This window comes from Petromyzon marinus, chromosome 37 (assembly GCF_048934315.1).
Source record: "Petromyzon marinus isolate PM22_M1 ecotype Great Lakes invasive population chromosome 37, UKy_Petmar_22M1.pri1.0, whole genome shotgun sequence".
Classification (NCBI taxonomy): Eukaryota; Metazoa; Chordata; class Hyperoartia; order Petromyzontiformes; family Petromyzontidae; genus Petromyzon; species Petromyzon marinus.
The window spans coordinates 14642574-14660991 of NC_133703.1; the positions used below are offsets into that span (position 1 = coordinate 14642574).

General features: G+C 44.3%; 2 protein-coding genes across 10 annotated transcripts in view; one reads left to right on the forward strand and one right to left on the reverse strand.

Moving 5' to 3' along the window:
- Nucleotides 1-10223, forward strand: part of LOC116949707 (caskin-1-like) — a 416361-nt gene extending 406138 nt beyond the window's left edge. For all 7 annotated transcript variants that reach the window (XM_032967321.2, XM_032967318.2, XM_032967319.2 and 4 more), the window contains one exon: nt 38-10223. In XM_032967321.2, the coding sequence (XP_032823212.1) occupies nt 38-134 (97 nt within the window). In that variant the 3' untranslated portion in view covers nt 135-10223. The remainder of the gene's footprint in view (nt 1-37) is intronic.
- A 2313-nt stretch (nt 10224-12536) lies between these two features.
- Nucleotides 12537-18418, reverse strand: part of LOC116949708 (ketosamine-3-kinase-like) — a 41400-nt gene continuing 35518 nt past the window's right edge. Inside the window, exon 9 of one of the 3 annotated variants that reach the window (XM_032967328.2) lies at nt 12537-12834. The gene's annotated coding sequence lies outside the window, so the exon portion shown is untranslated. Of the gene's footprint in view, nt 12835-13517; nt 13609-15271; nt 17651-18418 lie in introns of those variants that run through there. The other 2 variants (XR_012946233.1, XR_012946234.1) reach the window with 2 other exon arrangements.

Sequence of the window (18418 nt, forward strand, 5' to 3'; positions counted from 1 at the left end):
GGTCTCAATCGCCCGCACGCGTGCCACTCTCTTGCAGTGACGACGGCAAGCCTCGGCCCACGGGGAATCTCCTGGACGACATCGGCAGCATGTTCGACGACCTCGCCGACCAACTGGACGCCATGCTGGACTGAGGGGCGTCGCACCACGGCTCACTCGGCGTGGCCGCGAGAATGTCCTCGCTCAGCAGGGCGGGCGCCGTGGCACGGCCACGGCCGTAGCGTCGGAGATTTAAGCTCATCGATGGCGATCTGTGGCCAGGTCGCTTCTGATTAGAGCGCGAAATGGCTCAGTGCGCCTTGCCTGGAAAAAATTCATAATACATAAGTTTAGTTGAGATCAGCGACGATAATGTTGAATAATGTGCGTTTAGAGGGACCCCACGCTAGAGCTCCCTCTCGTGGAGAGGCCTTTCGGCCAGCGGTGGCGTGAGGGAGCCATTACAGGTCTGCAACTTTGCCTTTTCGTGTAGTGCATTGGTTTGTTTTTTAAATAGCGCAAAGTCAAGCCGTGACGGAAATAACTACAGGTCGGTATTCAAATCCACATCACTCCAAACATTTTTGTAAATGGTCTATCGTGTCAGATTGACAGAAGTTAAGAAACAAACAAAAAATATGTCGATGGAATAGGTTTTATTTGGTATTGGTGCAGTAGTTAGATGTGACTCTTATGTGATGCGAACAGTTAATGAGCCTAGAAAAGAACATTTTGTACCCTGTATATAGTGCTTATTGGTTATTCTTGAACGTAATGTCGTCTGAGATTGGCTTTTGCTCAACAAATCTAGGATCACGTACGTATGCCTGAACACTGTTCATCTGAGCAAGTGCCAATTTACCCACGAATACCGAGTGGTTTTACCAGTCAGTCGTGCAGCAACACCCGACAGCTGACATACTTCCCATGAGGACAGCTCACGTCAAAAACATGAACGACGTGCCCTCCTCTAGGATGGGCAAGTAAATCACTCATCGGAGATATGAGAAAGCTATTTTTTTTTGTAAAATCGCAGAAATTGTATATGCATATACATCACATTGTCAGTTTAAAATTGCCTTTATGATAAAATCATAGGGTTTTTTTTACAGAATAACCGACTTAGATGATGTACTACTTTGAGTGCAATTGCAAATAAGAGTATCATGACAACTAACAGTGTTTATTATATACTGTACCATATATATAATACCACCACCATCCCGATCACCACCATCATCGTAAGCCATTGCAAATTGGTTCTTGCAACTTTGCATTGGTGTTAGCCAAAGTAAGAGCTCCCTGACAGTTCAACAATTGTGGTCATTACCAGCAAATCCACCAAGTTAATAATTTCAGGAAAATTTAATAAATATTTGCTCCCCCTTATTGCCTTCACGGAATCTTACAGTTTCCAAACGATCATCTGCACACTTATTTTTATAATGACGTCTCCACTGCGCAGTATAATGAGGGGGGGGGGGGGGGGGTAAAGATGAATCAGAATTTGCAATTATATATCTCTGCTCCAGAAACAAGCAATATCTCTTTGGGCCACACAAAGAAGTGTTTAATTGAATTCAACGCAAGATTCCTCTTGCTGGTGGAACAGTATAACATACGTCTGTTTTTTTTTTTATGCAAGATGCCCAAGGTTTGAAAACCGTAGGTTCTTAGCTTCTTTGAAAATCAGCTGATGTGCAGGCCAGAAGTTTTAAGGTCAAAGTGATTTCCTGCTCAAATGAGCATTCATGTGCTAATCATTTCATATTCTTGGTTCTTTCGGTAAAGTCACGTAGAAGGGAAACAAATAAAATAATAAAAATATAAAACAATAAAATTCTCACGACGTTTCGACTGCAACACAAGCAATCATCATCTACGTGACTTTACCGAAAGAACCAAGAATATGAATCCCTGCAGTCACGAAAGCTTTAAATCAAAATTTAATCATCTCATGTTTACAGCCTTAGCCAGTTGTGAAAAATCCATATTCCGACGGTGGGGACAAATATATCCGTAGGACAACCTCTGTTAACTTTCGCACAAAGCAGTAACTCGTTTACATACCCCAGAGGGACGATAGGCCGAGTCAAACCCCCAACCAGGATTTTAACTCGCAAAATTCCAACTGCAAGCCGCTCGCTCTACCACCACCACCACCACCACGTGCACCATGTGCACATGGTGCACAGGATCACGAGCGTTGCCGATGGTTTGGGGAGGCTTTCATCAAGCGGTGGCTTGACCATGACTGACTGACGACGATGATCATCGTGATTTGGCTTTGTTCCTTACCAGAAATGGCGCAGGGCAAAATCCCGTGTGAAGTGTTCATTGTATTGCACGATCACTTGGCCAAAATATGATATTGCTTTTAGGGCCTTGGGTTCAGGAAATGAAAAGAGGTTTGAATTTTTGTTGCTTTTTTGAGTGTGACGACGTTGGCTTTTACTTTGCATTCCAACGGAATTCCAATTGGCGGAGCATTTTAAGACAAAGAGTTATAATGTAGAAGTGTGTTTAGATAAAACGTTGCCTACTCAATTCCGATGGATGGCAATGGGGAATTTGATGTCGAACTCCATTGTGAAATTTTAAATGTATCAATAATGTACATTAACCTTCATATTTATAATGACAACAATATACTGTATAAGTGGTGATCATTTTCGTGCAAAAGTGTAATAATAACATACACCACAAGTCACTGTTGTATCTACATAAATACCAATAAGGTTACATTGTATAATGATCGCATTGTATCTGGAATGATATAGATTGTGAATCTAAAACGTCAAAGAAAACCACTTTTTTTTAATACGCCTTTATATTTTCCCAGAGAGCCATATTGCCAAGACTGTGGTCCACTCAACGTCGGGAAGCTAAAAATCTGGTTATCTTGTATTTGTTAAGTGCCATATTTGTATATAACGGCAACGATAATTACACGATTGCATAGGTATTGCGACCATAAATTACTTGAACGTGGTCGAGAATTGAAGTATTTTTTTCTTGCCTATAAGTACTGCTTCGATCTCTGCCTGTCACATGGTGTAATGCAGTGTTTATTCCCTGTATATACACACACACAATATATATTTACACACTGCGGTGTATACGTAAAAAAAGCCACAGGTTTCATACTGTAGTTATTACTCGTAACAACTTTGTAGCATTCACAGTTTTTAAGAAAAAATAAACCACAACAAGACTGTAATTCGGCACGCGCTGCAGCGCACACACACACACACAGCTGCATCGGTGCATGCTGTCACTAAATGGGGAGACCCAGCTTCTAACCGAGACGCAAACCTCGCCTGCGCACTTTGCGCGCACTTCACGCGCAAGCTCTCGGGCAACCGCGCGCTGCGAATTTTCCGTCGGCAACGAATGAGGAGAGACATTGCGCCGACGGAGTTTCAACACCCGCGCGCATAGACGCGCACACAACCCTTCACATCCTTCAGCAGGAATACATCGCAGGCAGGGATGTCAAAAGGCACGTGGACCGTTGGCCACGGACGCCAATATTCATCAGTTTTTACTTACAAGTATTCAAAGTCGAACAGACGCATACCTTCAGATGGTGATTTTTTTTTAAGATTTCTGTTTTGGGAAAACAAAGATTCGATTTTAAATGCCACAAGTTAGTTCATAACTCGAACATTGTTGCTACGAAGATTCGTGGAACACGTTAACGGGGACGCCGGTTTAGAATCGAGCAAAGAACGGGCCGATCCCTTGAATGCGTCTGTGAAGAAGCGTGGTGGTTGCCGTTGCTTGCAGGCTACCCCAACCAAGGGCAGTGGCTTTATTACCAGGGAGAGCGACTGGGTTCACAATTTGTGTCGGACATCGGGAAGCGATGCTTTGTGTAAACGTGTTTTAAGTTCCGTGAGCTGATTTAAAATGTAAAAAAAAAACCAGGCATATTAATGGTTTCTGTAGCCAAAACTTGCCAAAGTTGAAAAAAAATACATGAAAAAGTCTTACTTGTTTACCATTTGAAGTATTTTAAACATTTTATTGTTTTTTTTTTATTAACGTGTTTCTTAACGTAATTGGAGATATTCCTATTAGTATTTTATTGAAAGCGTAAAAATGACAAGTACAGTATGCTTTTCAATTTCAATGTTGAAATGTTTTGTACAAATGTATATTCGAATAATCCTGGTTTATACTTTATAGCTTTCAATTTGTATTACCCAGTCAAGCATTTGTTCATCGTTTAGCTTTACCACAAGGGTGACATTAACGCTCGCTTTTCAGCTGAGAAGCTACCGCCACTGGTAATCGCCAGTGTAAAATTATATTCCACGTTGGAAATGAAATTCCACGTTTTAACACATTGAGTGAGGTACCGATTAAAAATATATATATAGTATTATTAAATCCACAAGAGCTTGTCATTTCATAAAATAGTCATACTTCAGGACCCGGATCAAGAAGCTCTGTAACGCGAGAGCTCAGGTCTTGTTCACGCCTGATGATGCTGGATGTAATTTCCAATGAAACGTAACAAAATAAAAATTGTCAACATTTTGCTAAACTTTTAAACATTCCTCCAGTCCTCCTGAAGAAGAAGAAGCAAATCAGTTGGCACGTATTCCCACGTGCAAAATTTTTATTTGATTGGCTGTGGTCGGGTGGTGGAGGGCTCTAGTTACAAATGAGCATAATACCTACTCAATTATATAACACGAAATAAACTAAATTATGACTATATATTCTTAGCTCTTTCGGTAAAGTCACTTTGAAGGGAAACAATAAAATATATATAAAACAATAAAAATTCTCACGACGTTTCGACCATAACACAAACGGTCGTCATCAGGTGTGTCGGTTTGCATTAATTTATGACTATATATTGGTCGTGAAAGCATACGTACGAAATGAAATAAGCCATGTATAGCTTTCGCAGTCGATACATTAATTCCCCTTGTCTCGTTCATAAAGGAAATTCCATCTCAGTAATCTGCCGTAGAATGATATAGTTTATGGATGCACGAACAATGTGACACATACACAATTGTATGATTTTCGGTAAAACACTAAATGCAATTGGTTTAAAGAGCCTTAAAATGTCTTCTCAAAGTTGGATTACAGTTTAACACCTAGTAGGCTTTCGTGACCAATATTATCCATATCGTTTTTTTGGATTATATCGCGTAAATATAAATGTGTCATTGAACCCTCTGCCACCCGACACAGCCAATTAGTAAGGGTTGTCACGTAAACAAAACGTGCCAATTTGTTACTCGTTCAGCACACCGGCGTGTTGGAGAGTAACCCCACAACATTTACAATGCGAGTTCGACATTTTGCCGGTAATTACAACCAGCTTCATCAGGCGAACAGACAGAATTTTGGCGAAATCCTCCTGTTCTGATCTTAAATAGAGTGATAAATCCAATCGCCGTCACTTGTGAGCCAATCAAACAATTGCATTACAATTGTTGACAATTACCGCACTATCATAGCCACGGAGAGACAGACATTTAATTTAAGCGAGAGAATCCCGATGAAGCGATTAGACTCTTGTTCACAGGTCTCCTCCTCTGTTGTAGTTGTAAAAGTTAACCCTTGGTGGTCGAACATTTAATTACGTTGCTATGATCACGCAATAGGCACAGTCAATGTAAAAAAAGAATAGAAAGTTCTGACTTAAAAGGATATTTTTTTTAAAGTCCTCACAATGACAATGCTTGGTTATGTTAAAAGATAATTTCACCGCAGTATAACATCTCATTTAAACTTTGAGATATATACACACACACACATATATACAATAATACCGTTTTACTAAATACAAGTATTAAAGTTTTGAACAACTATATTCGTGAGAACAATCGTAACGTACAGTTTTACTTGCTATGAACTTTGCGCACGTATATACGAAACAAAAGTAAGCAAAATATCCGTCACGTTTCACGCTTTCCGAGCCCGCACGCAGAGAGCACGCGCGCGCACGCCGAACGAACACGTGGAGCAGCCGCAGCAGCAGCAGCAGCACGTGGCCGCTTGGGGTCGACTGCCACGACCCTACGCTTCGCTCCGGCCAGAGGGGGGTTGCCACCTTGGTCCTGCTGCTTCCCACCCCCAGGGGTTGTCCTCGTCGTGTGAGGAGGTGCCCTACGTCCTGTGGAATATATATATACACATCTTGCCAGGAGTGGTGTTAAAAAGCTCCGGGTTTTTTGGCAACGTATAATCAATATACACCACTCGAGACAATTTCTTTACTGTACATGTAATCTCTCCCTCATCTGCTTATTGTCAGATGTTCTGCGCATGGACACGTATCGGGTATCTCTCGGCACAGGGGGCATCATTAAATCATCTAAATGGCCAAAGCCGGCTCTAACCCCACCTCTTACTACGCTCGCCCGTCCGTTTCTTGTCAAGCAGGAGACTGCTATGACAGAATTGAGAGGGTGGGGATGTATTCAGGCTTTCTTTTAAGAGGAGAGTTGATGAGTGGATGGTTTGTGGGGGGGGGGGGGGGGGGGAGATTAATTGTGCAAAAAAACATTTCGGAAAGAGTCTGCGCCTGTGTGTGGGTGTGTTTGCGTGTGAATTATTTGACGAGGTTCAATATAATGTATTGTACATCTTCCATAATACAGGTTATTTTAGTTCTAACACAAAAACCTGTATTATGGATGATATTGGTCGCGAAAGCCTACGTGTTAAACGATTGTACATCTAAATTTTGATTTAAAGCTTTCGTGACTGCAGTAATTCATATTCTTAGTTTTTTCGGTAAAGTCACGTTGAAGAATATGATTGTACATCTGTTAATAATATACTGGACTTTTTTGTTTTACAAGCTGTTCCTATAGACTCTCAATGGAAATCGCGTGCGGTTATTATACAGCGGTCGGGTGTTGAACATTGGGCCTTCTGATTTAGACTTACACTTCGTGATCTCCAAAAACAACGAAAATAAACTCGCCCCCCCCCCCGTCCATCTACAGTTAAACATGTTTTCATAGCCCCTAATATGCGTTCGATGCGGGGCACACACCACACTCTGGTGAACTCCAAACACCCCCCCCCCGCCAAAAAAAACACAGATCACACTCGATCGAGTTTAATCCATTGTCAAGTATTAATCTACGATCACAGATCGCTGTACAATTTGATGTCTCATAGGAAACAGTGCAATAACTATTATTATTATCTAACAAAAACATGTTTGAGCTGCGACAAAGTCCTTGGGGAATGTTTTCAGCTAGGATAGTGTTCGCGTTTGTCACTCGTTCCCGATTCCCTTGAGGTTGAGTCCAAGTATATGACCCCCCCTCCCCCCCCCAAAAAAAACCAAAATGGTTTATTCCATTCTAGCACAGCACCTGCCAAATGTCTGTGTGCGTTGACACAGTGAGGGACGTGGGGGGGGGGTTATTTAGTTTGGGACGTACCATCACGATTACCTGGGGAGGAGGAGGGGGGGGTGTGGATTAAATATTGGTCAACTTCCAATGGAACGGGATGATTGACAGCGATTTGTACGTACTGTATATATTTAAAGAATCGTTATAATAAATCTGTATGCGACTCGGCGTTAGCCATCATGAAAGTACTTCAAAGTCTGCCGCGAGAAAGACAAAAAAACAAGCGCAAAAAGAAAACGCATCGTCCGCTTGACGCTTTAATTCTGTGTTGCAGGCGGTTAAAGCTGTCGCCGAGTTAGATTTAAACCATCGCCGCCGCTTGCTGTGTAATTTTGACGAGTGAAAACTTTTTTTCTGCTTCGTCTTTTCCACACCGCTTTCCATTTGGCATCATGTCACGGGATGAAAGTAATCATTTCGATGAAACCCCCTTCTGAAGTCCCTTCAGGGCGAGACACGTTGCTATCCCACACGCTTAATTGGTGGCACCTCACATTACCATCCCGCATCCTGATCCACGGACATATATGTGTTGCACGGCGGTGAATCAAAATAGTTTCACGTTTTGTAAGAGCTTGCAATTTATCCGGGTAATAAGGGAAGACCTGCGTTTAATGTGGTGCGGTGTTTCTGTTCAATAGTTAGTGACCCGGTGGTGGGGGGGTGGGGGCTGATTTGTTCACTTAGTTGGCCATTACCGCACCAGTGTCACATTGTGAATAAGGTGGAATCGGTGGTGCGTGATGGCCCTTTCAAGGTGTACTTCATATCGGCTGGTTTCACGGCTCCCAGGTGCGGCTGTCAAGGTCACCTTGCGCGCCTGCTGCAGCAGTTCAGAGGCATTCGTTAAAGGCGACCATTCTAAAACCCATCCGGCACCAAACCTCTGTTGTTGTATTAAATGCGTGCAAATGTGTCCGTAACGACCCAGGGTGCTTTGGTTAATTCTAGACCGATGTCTCTCTGCAGCCTGTGCATGCGTAAAATGAAGGGGTCGGTTAAAATGGTACACTCTGAAACCACGTGCTCCCACTTCTCACGACGAGGCAAAGGGATTATTACCCTGCTACCATCGCACAAGGCAGATCGCCCATTATAGTTCCACAAATTCGACGCACCTTTGTTGTGCTAATAGATGAATGTCAAATGCAAAAAACACAGACACACACTCTTCATATGGATGCCACGAAAACGTCACATCATTGCCATCTTAACACGGATGCGCTGCTGTTCAGGAGGTACAGCATGCGTTATTGTGAAAGCCAAATGTGGGATTTAACCACCGATAACACTGACGTCTCGAGCCAACCGGCGCACTGACTATCTAACGATAGTTGCACTGACATTTGAAAGTGCACATCATTCTCCTGGCTTCGATAGAATGGATATCACTTCGTGGGTTGTGAGCAAGTGGTTTAAGAGTATATATATACACCATTGTCCACCGTAGCACTGTGGGATTTTCCACACCTGGCTGAAGGCTCCCCTATGAAACGAGTGCAACCAGAATGCTCGTTCGACCATATATGTACACATAGATTGTATTCCATTCCAGTTATTTTTGTGTGTGTTAGGCTTGGTAATTGGCCAATGATACAGTAAATAGTGTCGCATGAAATGGCAATCAGAAGGTGTTCGGCCATTAGGGGCCTTAAATCAGACATTCGTTTTGTAGCTCCCCCCGCCCCCCCCCCCCCGCTTTTCAATTAATAAAATCCTAGCAAACCCCCAAGAAGAGATATAGATTATATCAATATATATTGAGAGAAGAGATGTACAGACGAGATGGAGATGAGAGAGATGCATTGCCTTGTTAATGTGAATAATTAGGTTGTGCTTGTTATGAATAGATTTAGAATTTGGGCTGATATTTGATACATTTCAATATTCGTTTTTGCTATTCTGGTGACGGGGTGCCCTGGTCCTGGTTGGCGGGCTCAGTCATTGTGTTGTGTTTCTAAGCCCTCTGCCGAAGTACGTACGTACGTTGAACTTCTTATATATTATGGTGAACTTCTTTTGCACCGTACGTAGCCAACCGTGCTAATCGGAGGTGCGGGCGGGGGAGAAGGAACTTAACACAACAAGCAGCTCTAAGGAAATTAGTTTTCAACCTAGATGTAAAATTAGACAGCTCCCAGTGGCTTTCTAATCACGGTGGCCATTGCGTAACAATTTAAATGCGAGTGGCTTGGCAGTGAGCGTGGTGGTGACGTTGCCCAGCCACGACCTTTAACCCACGATTCGAACGATCCAGGCACCGGACATTTACTTCGGAGTGTACCATTCATTAGCGGCTGTGTCTCCCTCCATCTCCTTTCGACCCTATGATATTGTTAATCCTTACAGCGAACGCGTCCTATTATTGCCACAGCTCTTTTCAAAGCGTTATGAAAGTTGACGACATGTTTATATAAATATATATTTTTCGTGAACATATATACATGGGAATGTATCGACAATCACAACTGCGGTAAGTACCTAGTGAAGGTGCATTATATTGAAAGTCATGCGTTTTATATATTGCAGATTCTCATTTTTTTTAATTTCCCATTGTGTGAGAACATATATATAAAAGTATTTTGTAAAAAAAGATAAATACTGAAAAGTAATTCTGAAGGAAACAGCAATTCCGGACATCATTTAGGGCTGAATATCGTTTATGTTTGTTGCATATCTCGTTTTTTCTGAGTATTCATTGTCAAACATTATTTCATGGTGTAGCACAGAAGTAAAACGTGACAATGATTTTATGACGTCAAGTATATGGAGAGCCAATGTAAATCATTTTGAAGACGCTTTTGCTGTAGTAATGCATTTCAAATAAAAATAAATGCCATAAAACCGTGTTTATGTGAATGCGAGCTGACGTTTTAACATTGGCACCATCATTTTCCATATAATACAGAACATGAAATACAGCACAGTGGTTAAGACCATTGCACTATAAATCTGACAACCTGAATTTGATTGCTGGCTATGGATAACAACAGTGTTCACCTGTTCACTGTCCTATTTTGATGCCACTAAACAAATATAAAGGGCCTGCCCTCACTAATACTCACCAGTATACAACACTCACCAATATTACATCAGTACTCACCAGCATTCACCAGTATACACCAACACTCACCAATATGATACCAGTACTCACCATGTGGGCTACATGACCCAGCCAATGCAGCCTTGCCTGCCGGAAGAGCTCACCGATAGGACTTTGTCCAGATTTTTCAAGGATTTGTGAGCTCACACAATCCACCCTGGTTAAACCCAGGATGGATCGTAGGCAGGCCAGCCAAAATGTTTCTAACCGGCGAAGATGTTGCATTAGGGGGGCCCATGATTTGCAAGCGTAGAGTTAGGAGGGAATGACTGTGGCCGAGAAGACCTGAAGCTTCGTGTGGAGCGACGGACCAGGTAGTTGCCACAGGTCTCACCAGTAAACACCAGCACTCACCAACATGATACCAGTAACTCACCAAAACGCGCCAGAATACTGCAGGTGACTGAAGAGGAATGTTATAAATTCATTATAGCTGTGGTGGTGCAATAATCTTCTCTAAAACCAGACTGTTTATTCTGCAGCAGATAATTACGTTTTAGATGACCGTTTATGTGTGATTTAAGTATATTTTTTCAAATTATAGTAACTGGTGAAAGAAAAGAGATTGGTCTATAATTTTTAGGATCTTCTTTGGAGCCATTTTCATAAACTGGACGAATAAGAGTTGATTTCCACTACCGTGGAAATGTACCTTCGGTGAGTGAGGTTGACAATGTGTGTGAGGGGTGCATATGTAGTGTTGTGGATTCTGGAGACGTCGGACGCAAGTCTTGGAGGCAACACTTATTATTCAACACAATATCCGGCAGTACAACCCGGCACACTCAGTGCAACGGCCCTTCTATTACCCTTGCCTAGAGAGGTGTTGCCTCCGGGCTAACTCAGCCAATACGGGACTGCTACTCTAGGTCCTCCGGCTACGGGTGCCTAGGGGAGGCTAATCTAACCAAACCTAGCCAGGGTGCGGGTTCCAACCACTGGCCCGCTCAGACCCGGCCCTTACAAGGACGTCGGGCCGGGGGTTCCCAGGGTCTCACCACTGAGCCACACAGAGTCCCGGCCCTGACAAGGGCAGCGGGGCTAGGGGTCTCAGGGTCCCAGCTGACCAGTCTTCTTGCTTCTGTCTTCAACTGGCCCCGAGCCTGTAGAGAGGTCCGGCTTATATACACCTCCCCACCGCAGGGGCGGGGTCCCGAGGGATCACAGGACGCCCCGCAGCCCCCTCCTGCTCCGGGGCTAGGGATATTGTGACTGCCCCTACTGGACTATGTCAGCCCTTACAGGTAAGTGTACACAGTTCGTTTACGTCGCTACACATAGCTCATACACGCCCCTACACATAGATGAGATCTGCCGCAACCACAAATGCAAACGCAGGCAGCTCGTCTTCTCCCGTGGATGACGACGGCTTCATTGATGCGAGCTTATGCAGTACATCCAGTTCAGTTATGGGACTGACCGAGAAGTAGGGCCGAACCCGGTGCCGTACCCGATACACCTAACCTCTCCCACAGACGAGCGGGGAGACAGCAGCCAGGCGGTGAGCCGGCACTACCAACAATCGCCCAAGATCTGCGGTTCTCTTTACATTCCGATATTTGCAGCCACTTACTGAGTGTTTACATGTGGGGGGAAACCAGTACACTCGCAGAAAACGAACGAACGTGAGCAAGGGGGCAACGTTCTATCCCGTGCAGATGAAACAGATTCCACAGTTGTGTTCCACTGCCTCCTGGCAAGCCAGGGTATGACTCATCCTCGATGTCCACCGGAAGGGAGATTGGACACTTGCAATTGAATTCCCTGAGATTATTTATATCATGGGGTAGGCAGTGACAAGCCCCTGACTCACTTAACACGAACATGCGGTCCAGTGCATTGTACATGCAAGGATACTCGCTTTCCAAAATGTATGAATTGTGTTGAACTTCTTTCGCAGTGTACGGAGCCAACCGTGCTAATCGGTGGTACATTAACACCTTACCACAAAAGCCCTATTGCTCGTGAGTACAGCGACTCAAATAAATCAGACACAAGGTTTGCGAGATTAATGCTTCTGAAGCAGGATCCATAATGAAGAATTTCTCAGACGCTTGAGTTCTGTCCATTTTAATCCAAACGTGTTTCTTACAAACCATACCGAGGCGGGTGCACGCAGATACAGATTACCGCACATTGCACTGTTTCAAAGTGCGGTTCGTTATATGCATTTGAAGCCATTACCAAACGCAACAACCCACGTACAACAGCACTCGGGAGCAACCATGTAGATGGTAAATTGTGCAGGGTTCCAGCCTTCCTCTTCATACTGAAACTCTGCCTGCAACTCTCATCTGGACAGAGGCCTCTGAACCGCAGTCATCATTGGGCGACGTCTGGCCGTGGAGGAGTCTGGTGAGAAAAGCGACAGCGACAGGGCCCACATTTAAGTGGGCAGTGGCGGCCAGCAGTGAATGAGCAACAGGAACCCACAACAAAGATACAGGGTGCTCCAATTGACCCATTTAATGCACGTGTGGGTAGCGGCGAAGGTAAAGCGCTGTGTGAAACAGACCGCAAGAGTGAACATTGTATCTGGCTTTGGTGTTGCCGCTGTAGACTGCAGTGCTATGATGAGGTGTTCACTCTTTGTAGGATCATCGGCAACAATTCTTGTAATGTTATTTTTATTTATTTATCTTAACTAGTCATTGGTAATTCTAAAACTCGGGAGTGAGCACGTGATCTGCCAGCTCAGATTGGCATGTCAGACGAGGGAGGCTCCACCTGTTTCGGACTCGTACAATTTAAATCTGGTTAATCAGCTAAATTGTAATAAAATTTTAAGCAATGTTTGTTAACGTTATGATTGTAATTTTAGTGGCGATTTCAGGCGTTGAATATCAATAAGCATGAGATAATTTGACGTGATTTTTTTGTCATAGAGCCGAGCCGGGCATCTGGTGCAGGCAAACAGCTTCACCGCGGTTCATTGTCGGCTCTGGAATCGTCGTTTGTGCAATGCAGGGAGACTCGGGGTGGGGGGGGGGGGAGCAATGCAGAGTAGCATTATCGAACGCTGCCCAGGTTTATCCTGTGTAACACAACTTCAATTTTAATATGCAAATGTATTGAGGGACTATGTGTTTGTCTTAGTGTGGTCTGGGATTATTTTTGTTATGCTGCCTTGCCCAACATTGCATTTGGGGCTTAAAAATCGGCAGGAATTGATGCACTAATGCATATTTTTTTTTTAAATTTTAGATAATGTATATATATAAGCCACCGATGAGAACCATGCACAACCCAGGGTGCAGTCCCATAACTTGGACTCGCAAACACAACAAAACCCAAAGCTGTCAAACCCACTCGGTTTACTCATATTCCTCGAGGGAAATTAAGTGTTCAGGTCCATACGGCGTACAGCCGTTTCAAAACGGGCAACATTTTTGCTTAGCATATTTGTGTCTTTCTTCATTGTTATGGGACTTTGTAACAACAAAAAATAATACATAACTGTCCAATGAGTAATTAGATAATTAAGATCAAAGAAACGCGTTCCTTAAGTTGATCAAGTTTATTGTTGCAAGAGTGTGGGAAAAACAGGAAAACCGGGTGTGAATTCCAGAGTGGAGCAGTGCAAACTGATGAAGCTGAAAAGAAGAGTGAGGTGACCTGCATGGTGGTGAGCGGGTGGGTTAGTAAATGGGTGAGTGTTTGAGTAAACGAGTGGAGGAGTGTATGATAGGGTGATTGAGTCAGTGACCAGATGCGTGGGTGACTGAATGCGTGGGGGACTGGATGAGCGGGTGATTGAATGCATGGGTGATTGGATGTGTGGGTGACTGGATGAGTGGGTTACTGGATTAATGGGTGACTGGATGAGTGGGTGATTGAGTAGGTGACTGGATGCGTGGGTGATAGGGTGATTGAGTGGGTGACTGAGTGAATGGGTGACTAGATGAGTGTGTGATAGGTGGATTGAGTGGGTGACTGGATGAGTTAGTGACTGGATGAGTGTGTGATAGGGTGATTGAGTTAGTGACTGGATGAGTGTGTGATAGGGTGATTGAGTTAGTGACTGGATGAGTGGGTGACCGAGTTGTTTTGTTGAGTGCGTTCTTGTGACCTGCAGTGAGGCGCGGTGGTTGAACGCGGAGTGGATGAGACGAAGCGGTCAAAGTGTCTGGTAGACCGAGTCCCTTAAGGTGGGTGGAGGGGGAAACCAACGAGGTGAAGTTCACTGCAACATTCACCACGGTAGTTGTAGTAGTCGCAGCGAAATAAAGAGTGATACTGGTGCGCGTGGAAAGACACATTAATGACAGGGCTGAATGAGGGTTGAGGCGAGGCGAGGCGAGGATGCAAGGTGGTGTAGCGGAGGCGAAGAGGAGGGTAGAGGTGGTGAGGTGTTGAGGTGGCATAGTGAGGAGGCGAGGTGGCGTGGTGAGGAGGTGAAGGAGCGTGGTGAAGTGGCGTGGTGAGTAGGCGAGGTGGTGAGGTGAGGATGCGAGGTGGGATAGTGAGGAGGCGAGGTGGTGTGGTGAGGATGTGAGGTGGCATGGTGAGGAGGTGAGGTGGCATGGTGAGGTGGCATGGTGAGGAGATGAGGTGGTGTGGTGAGGTGGCGTGGTGAGGAGGCGTAGAGGAGGGTGCCCCGCTCTTGGCGTTGATCTTGGTGAACACGTGCCCGCGCCCCGTCTCGTAGCTCTGCCCGGTGCTGATGCAGCCTCCACCGGCCGCAGCGCCCAGCGGCCTCGCTGAGTCCGTGCCCAGCTCCGCTCTGAGCAAGCTCTCCATTGCGCGCTGTCTGCTCGCAGTGACAAATACAACGTTAAACTCCCCCCCCCCCCCCCCGTCTAGTGTGGCCTCTAACACAGGGGTCCCCAACCCCCGGGCAGCGGACTGGTACCGGTCCGTGGCCTGTTAGGACCGGAGGTGAGCGGTGAGTCCGCGCGTGGCCCACCCATGATTTTATTTACCATTTCCATCCGCGCCTCTTTCCCGCACTGCGCACATGTCTCAGTCACGGTTTTGGAAAGCCCACAAGCTGACCCTAGTAGCCAAAATGAGTAAAAAACCAAGTTCACTGGAGAGCTTCTTTGAAAAGGGGGAAAGACCCAATGATGAACCCTCCCCCCAGTCCATAAAAAAATTGTCTTCCACGAAACCAGTCCCTGGTGCCAAAAAGGTTGGGGAGCGCTGCTCTAACAAACGTATTTCCTATGGATGGGTGATTTCTTCAAGCAAAAGGAAAGAGCAGCAATGGGCTCTCCTTTATTTCCTGCTATAGCAAATCTGTACATTGAAAACTTTGAAGCAAGAGCACTTGCTTCAAGTACATTAAAACCATCTTTTTGGTGTAGATATGTAGATGACACTTTGGTTGTCTGGCGACATGGTAAGGATACACTTAATGAATGAATGTCTAAATCATCTCAATTCACAAAACCCAGCCATCCAGTTCACCATGGAAATGGAGGTGAATAACACACTCCCTTTCCTGGATATTTTGCTCGGACGAGGTCTAAATGGTAAAATAACACACACAGCGCTTACCGAAAGGGATCGCATACTGATGCCTATCTGAATGCAGATTCGCATCATCACCCCGCACAGAAAACCTCTCTCATCAAGATGCTCATACATCTGGCTAAAACAGTGTCAGATGGTGAATGTCTGGGGAGAGAGATTAAACATGTCAAAGAAACGCTACGATTGAATGTCTATAATAATGCTCAAATTAACAGAGCAATGAATGCTAAACCAAGATCGAACAGCAATACTGCTGAATCAGGTTATTAAACAATTAAAATACCATATATCGTGGGAGTAACTGAGAAATTAGCTCGAGTTTTGGAAAAGCAAAAAGCTAAACATCTAAGTAAGATTTGGCACGGTACACAAAATTCAAAAAATAGTATCTTGTACTTAAGATGAATTGCCTAAGTTATCAACAGATGGTGTGTATCGGATTAATGGCTTATGTGGCAGATGTTATATTGGACAGATGGGACGTAACATTAGCGTAATAATAAAGGAACACCAAATAAATATTAAACACTCTCAAACATAACTGTCGGAAGTTGCAGTACATGCTTGCCAACAAGGATACTTAATGTATTTTAATAACGATGAAGTGTTGTGTAAAACTCATTATTACTGGCCAAGACTAATTTGAGAATCCATTGAAACTGAGAAAAATGTTATTATTTTAACCTCTCTGACAGCTACAGGCTTAGTGCGGCCTGGAAGCGTATTATTAAGTAATTGTGATTGTAAGATGAGGAGATGAAGGCAGAAGAAGACGTGGGGCGATGTGGTGATGCGGTCGAACGTGGTGGCCCGAGGAGCGGAGGGAGAGATGGCGCGGGACGGGGCGGTGTGGAGAAGGTGGCAAGGACGGCGGACCCCACGTGAGTGGAACAAACGCGTGGAGGAAGAAGACATCTCACATTTATCATTACTTATAGAGGAAACATACTAATTAATTATATACTATTTAATTATATAATTTCAATAACCCCCCTCCTCTGCCTCTGATTTCTGCACCTGATGGGTTCAGTGATGACATCGTCTTTCTCTATTTAAGACCGGAAGCAGGTGGATGGGTTCACTATTCTGGCAAATCGCCCAATGATGCTGGATGTAATTACCAGCGAAACATCGTACTCATCTTGTGGATTTACTCTCCAAAACACCGGTGGGCTGAAGTAGTAACTAAGTGGAGTTTTGTTTACGTGACAAATTCCTTACTAATAGGCTGTGTCAGGTGGTGGAGGGTTATGACACATTTATACTTACACGATCTAACCCAAAAACCTTTGTTATGAAATTAGGACAATTTATTAAATATATTGTATACCAGAAAATACAGCAATTGACTAAAAATATACGGCAATAGATGTAACCTCGCAGCAGTGAACGTGACGAAATTTAATCATGGAAATGTCCGCTGCACAAAACCTTGAGTTCATCGCCCCACACGTGGTACCTCAGCCTCAGGATGAAATAAATAATCAGGGAGTTCTCCGTGAGCATCGTGCGCGCTCCAAATCCAGAGTTGAGCCGCGGTCTCGGCACCCAGCCAGCCGCCTTCTCTTCTTGGGGCAGTCGGAGTCCAGCACGCTATCGAAGGGCACGTGGTGAACGCTCAGGACGTGTCTCTTGAGCTTCGACTTCTGCGTCGCTCCGTACGAGCAGTCGCTGCACGGGAAGGGCTTTTCCTCTGGAACACAAGACATCCACCGTTGAGCACACGCACGCGCTAATACATAATTTATTCATCACCATGCAGTGGATGCCATAGCATCACTATGTATATGGGACGTTTTATCAATCACAGTTGCTGACCTCAGGCCCGATTAGCACGGTTGGCTACGTATGGTACAAAATAAGTTCAACATACGTACAGATAGTAGAAAAGCAAGATACTGATTTCCTGATAAATATCAGAAGAACACATTTTTGGGGCTTATTTTGAAGCCCCAACATTTTGCACTTCTTCGTTGTGGTTGATGTTGATGCAGAGCAACAACTATAATTTAACATTGAGGTGGTTGAGCCAGATTATTCTCTGACAGCTCATTAATTACACAATAATTACCTGCAATAGAATGAGTAAATGTGCATGGAAGTTAGGTGTTAGTACAATGAAGAGGAAATTCCCATTATGGAAATGACTCGGTCTATACGTTTAACAATGTTCCCTAAATTGACCCACTTGTTGAAATAAAATTTACCCCGCTTAAGAAATTAACAGATACTTTTTGGAATTTGCCAAGCAATGTATTTTGCTCAGTTTCCTTCCAATGGTGCTATTGGCTCCATGTCATGAGATGAAGTATCCCTGTGCAACTCTCACACAGCAGTGAACCACCTCATGTAAGGGAACAGCTCGTGGAAGGAGATATCATTGCACTACTCATGACATCCCTTTGTGACCGTTTTTATCCACTCGGAGGTTATTGCAATTTCCTACACATCACGCGACATC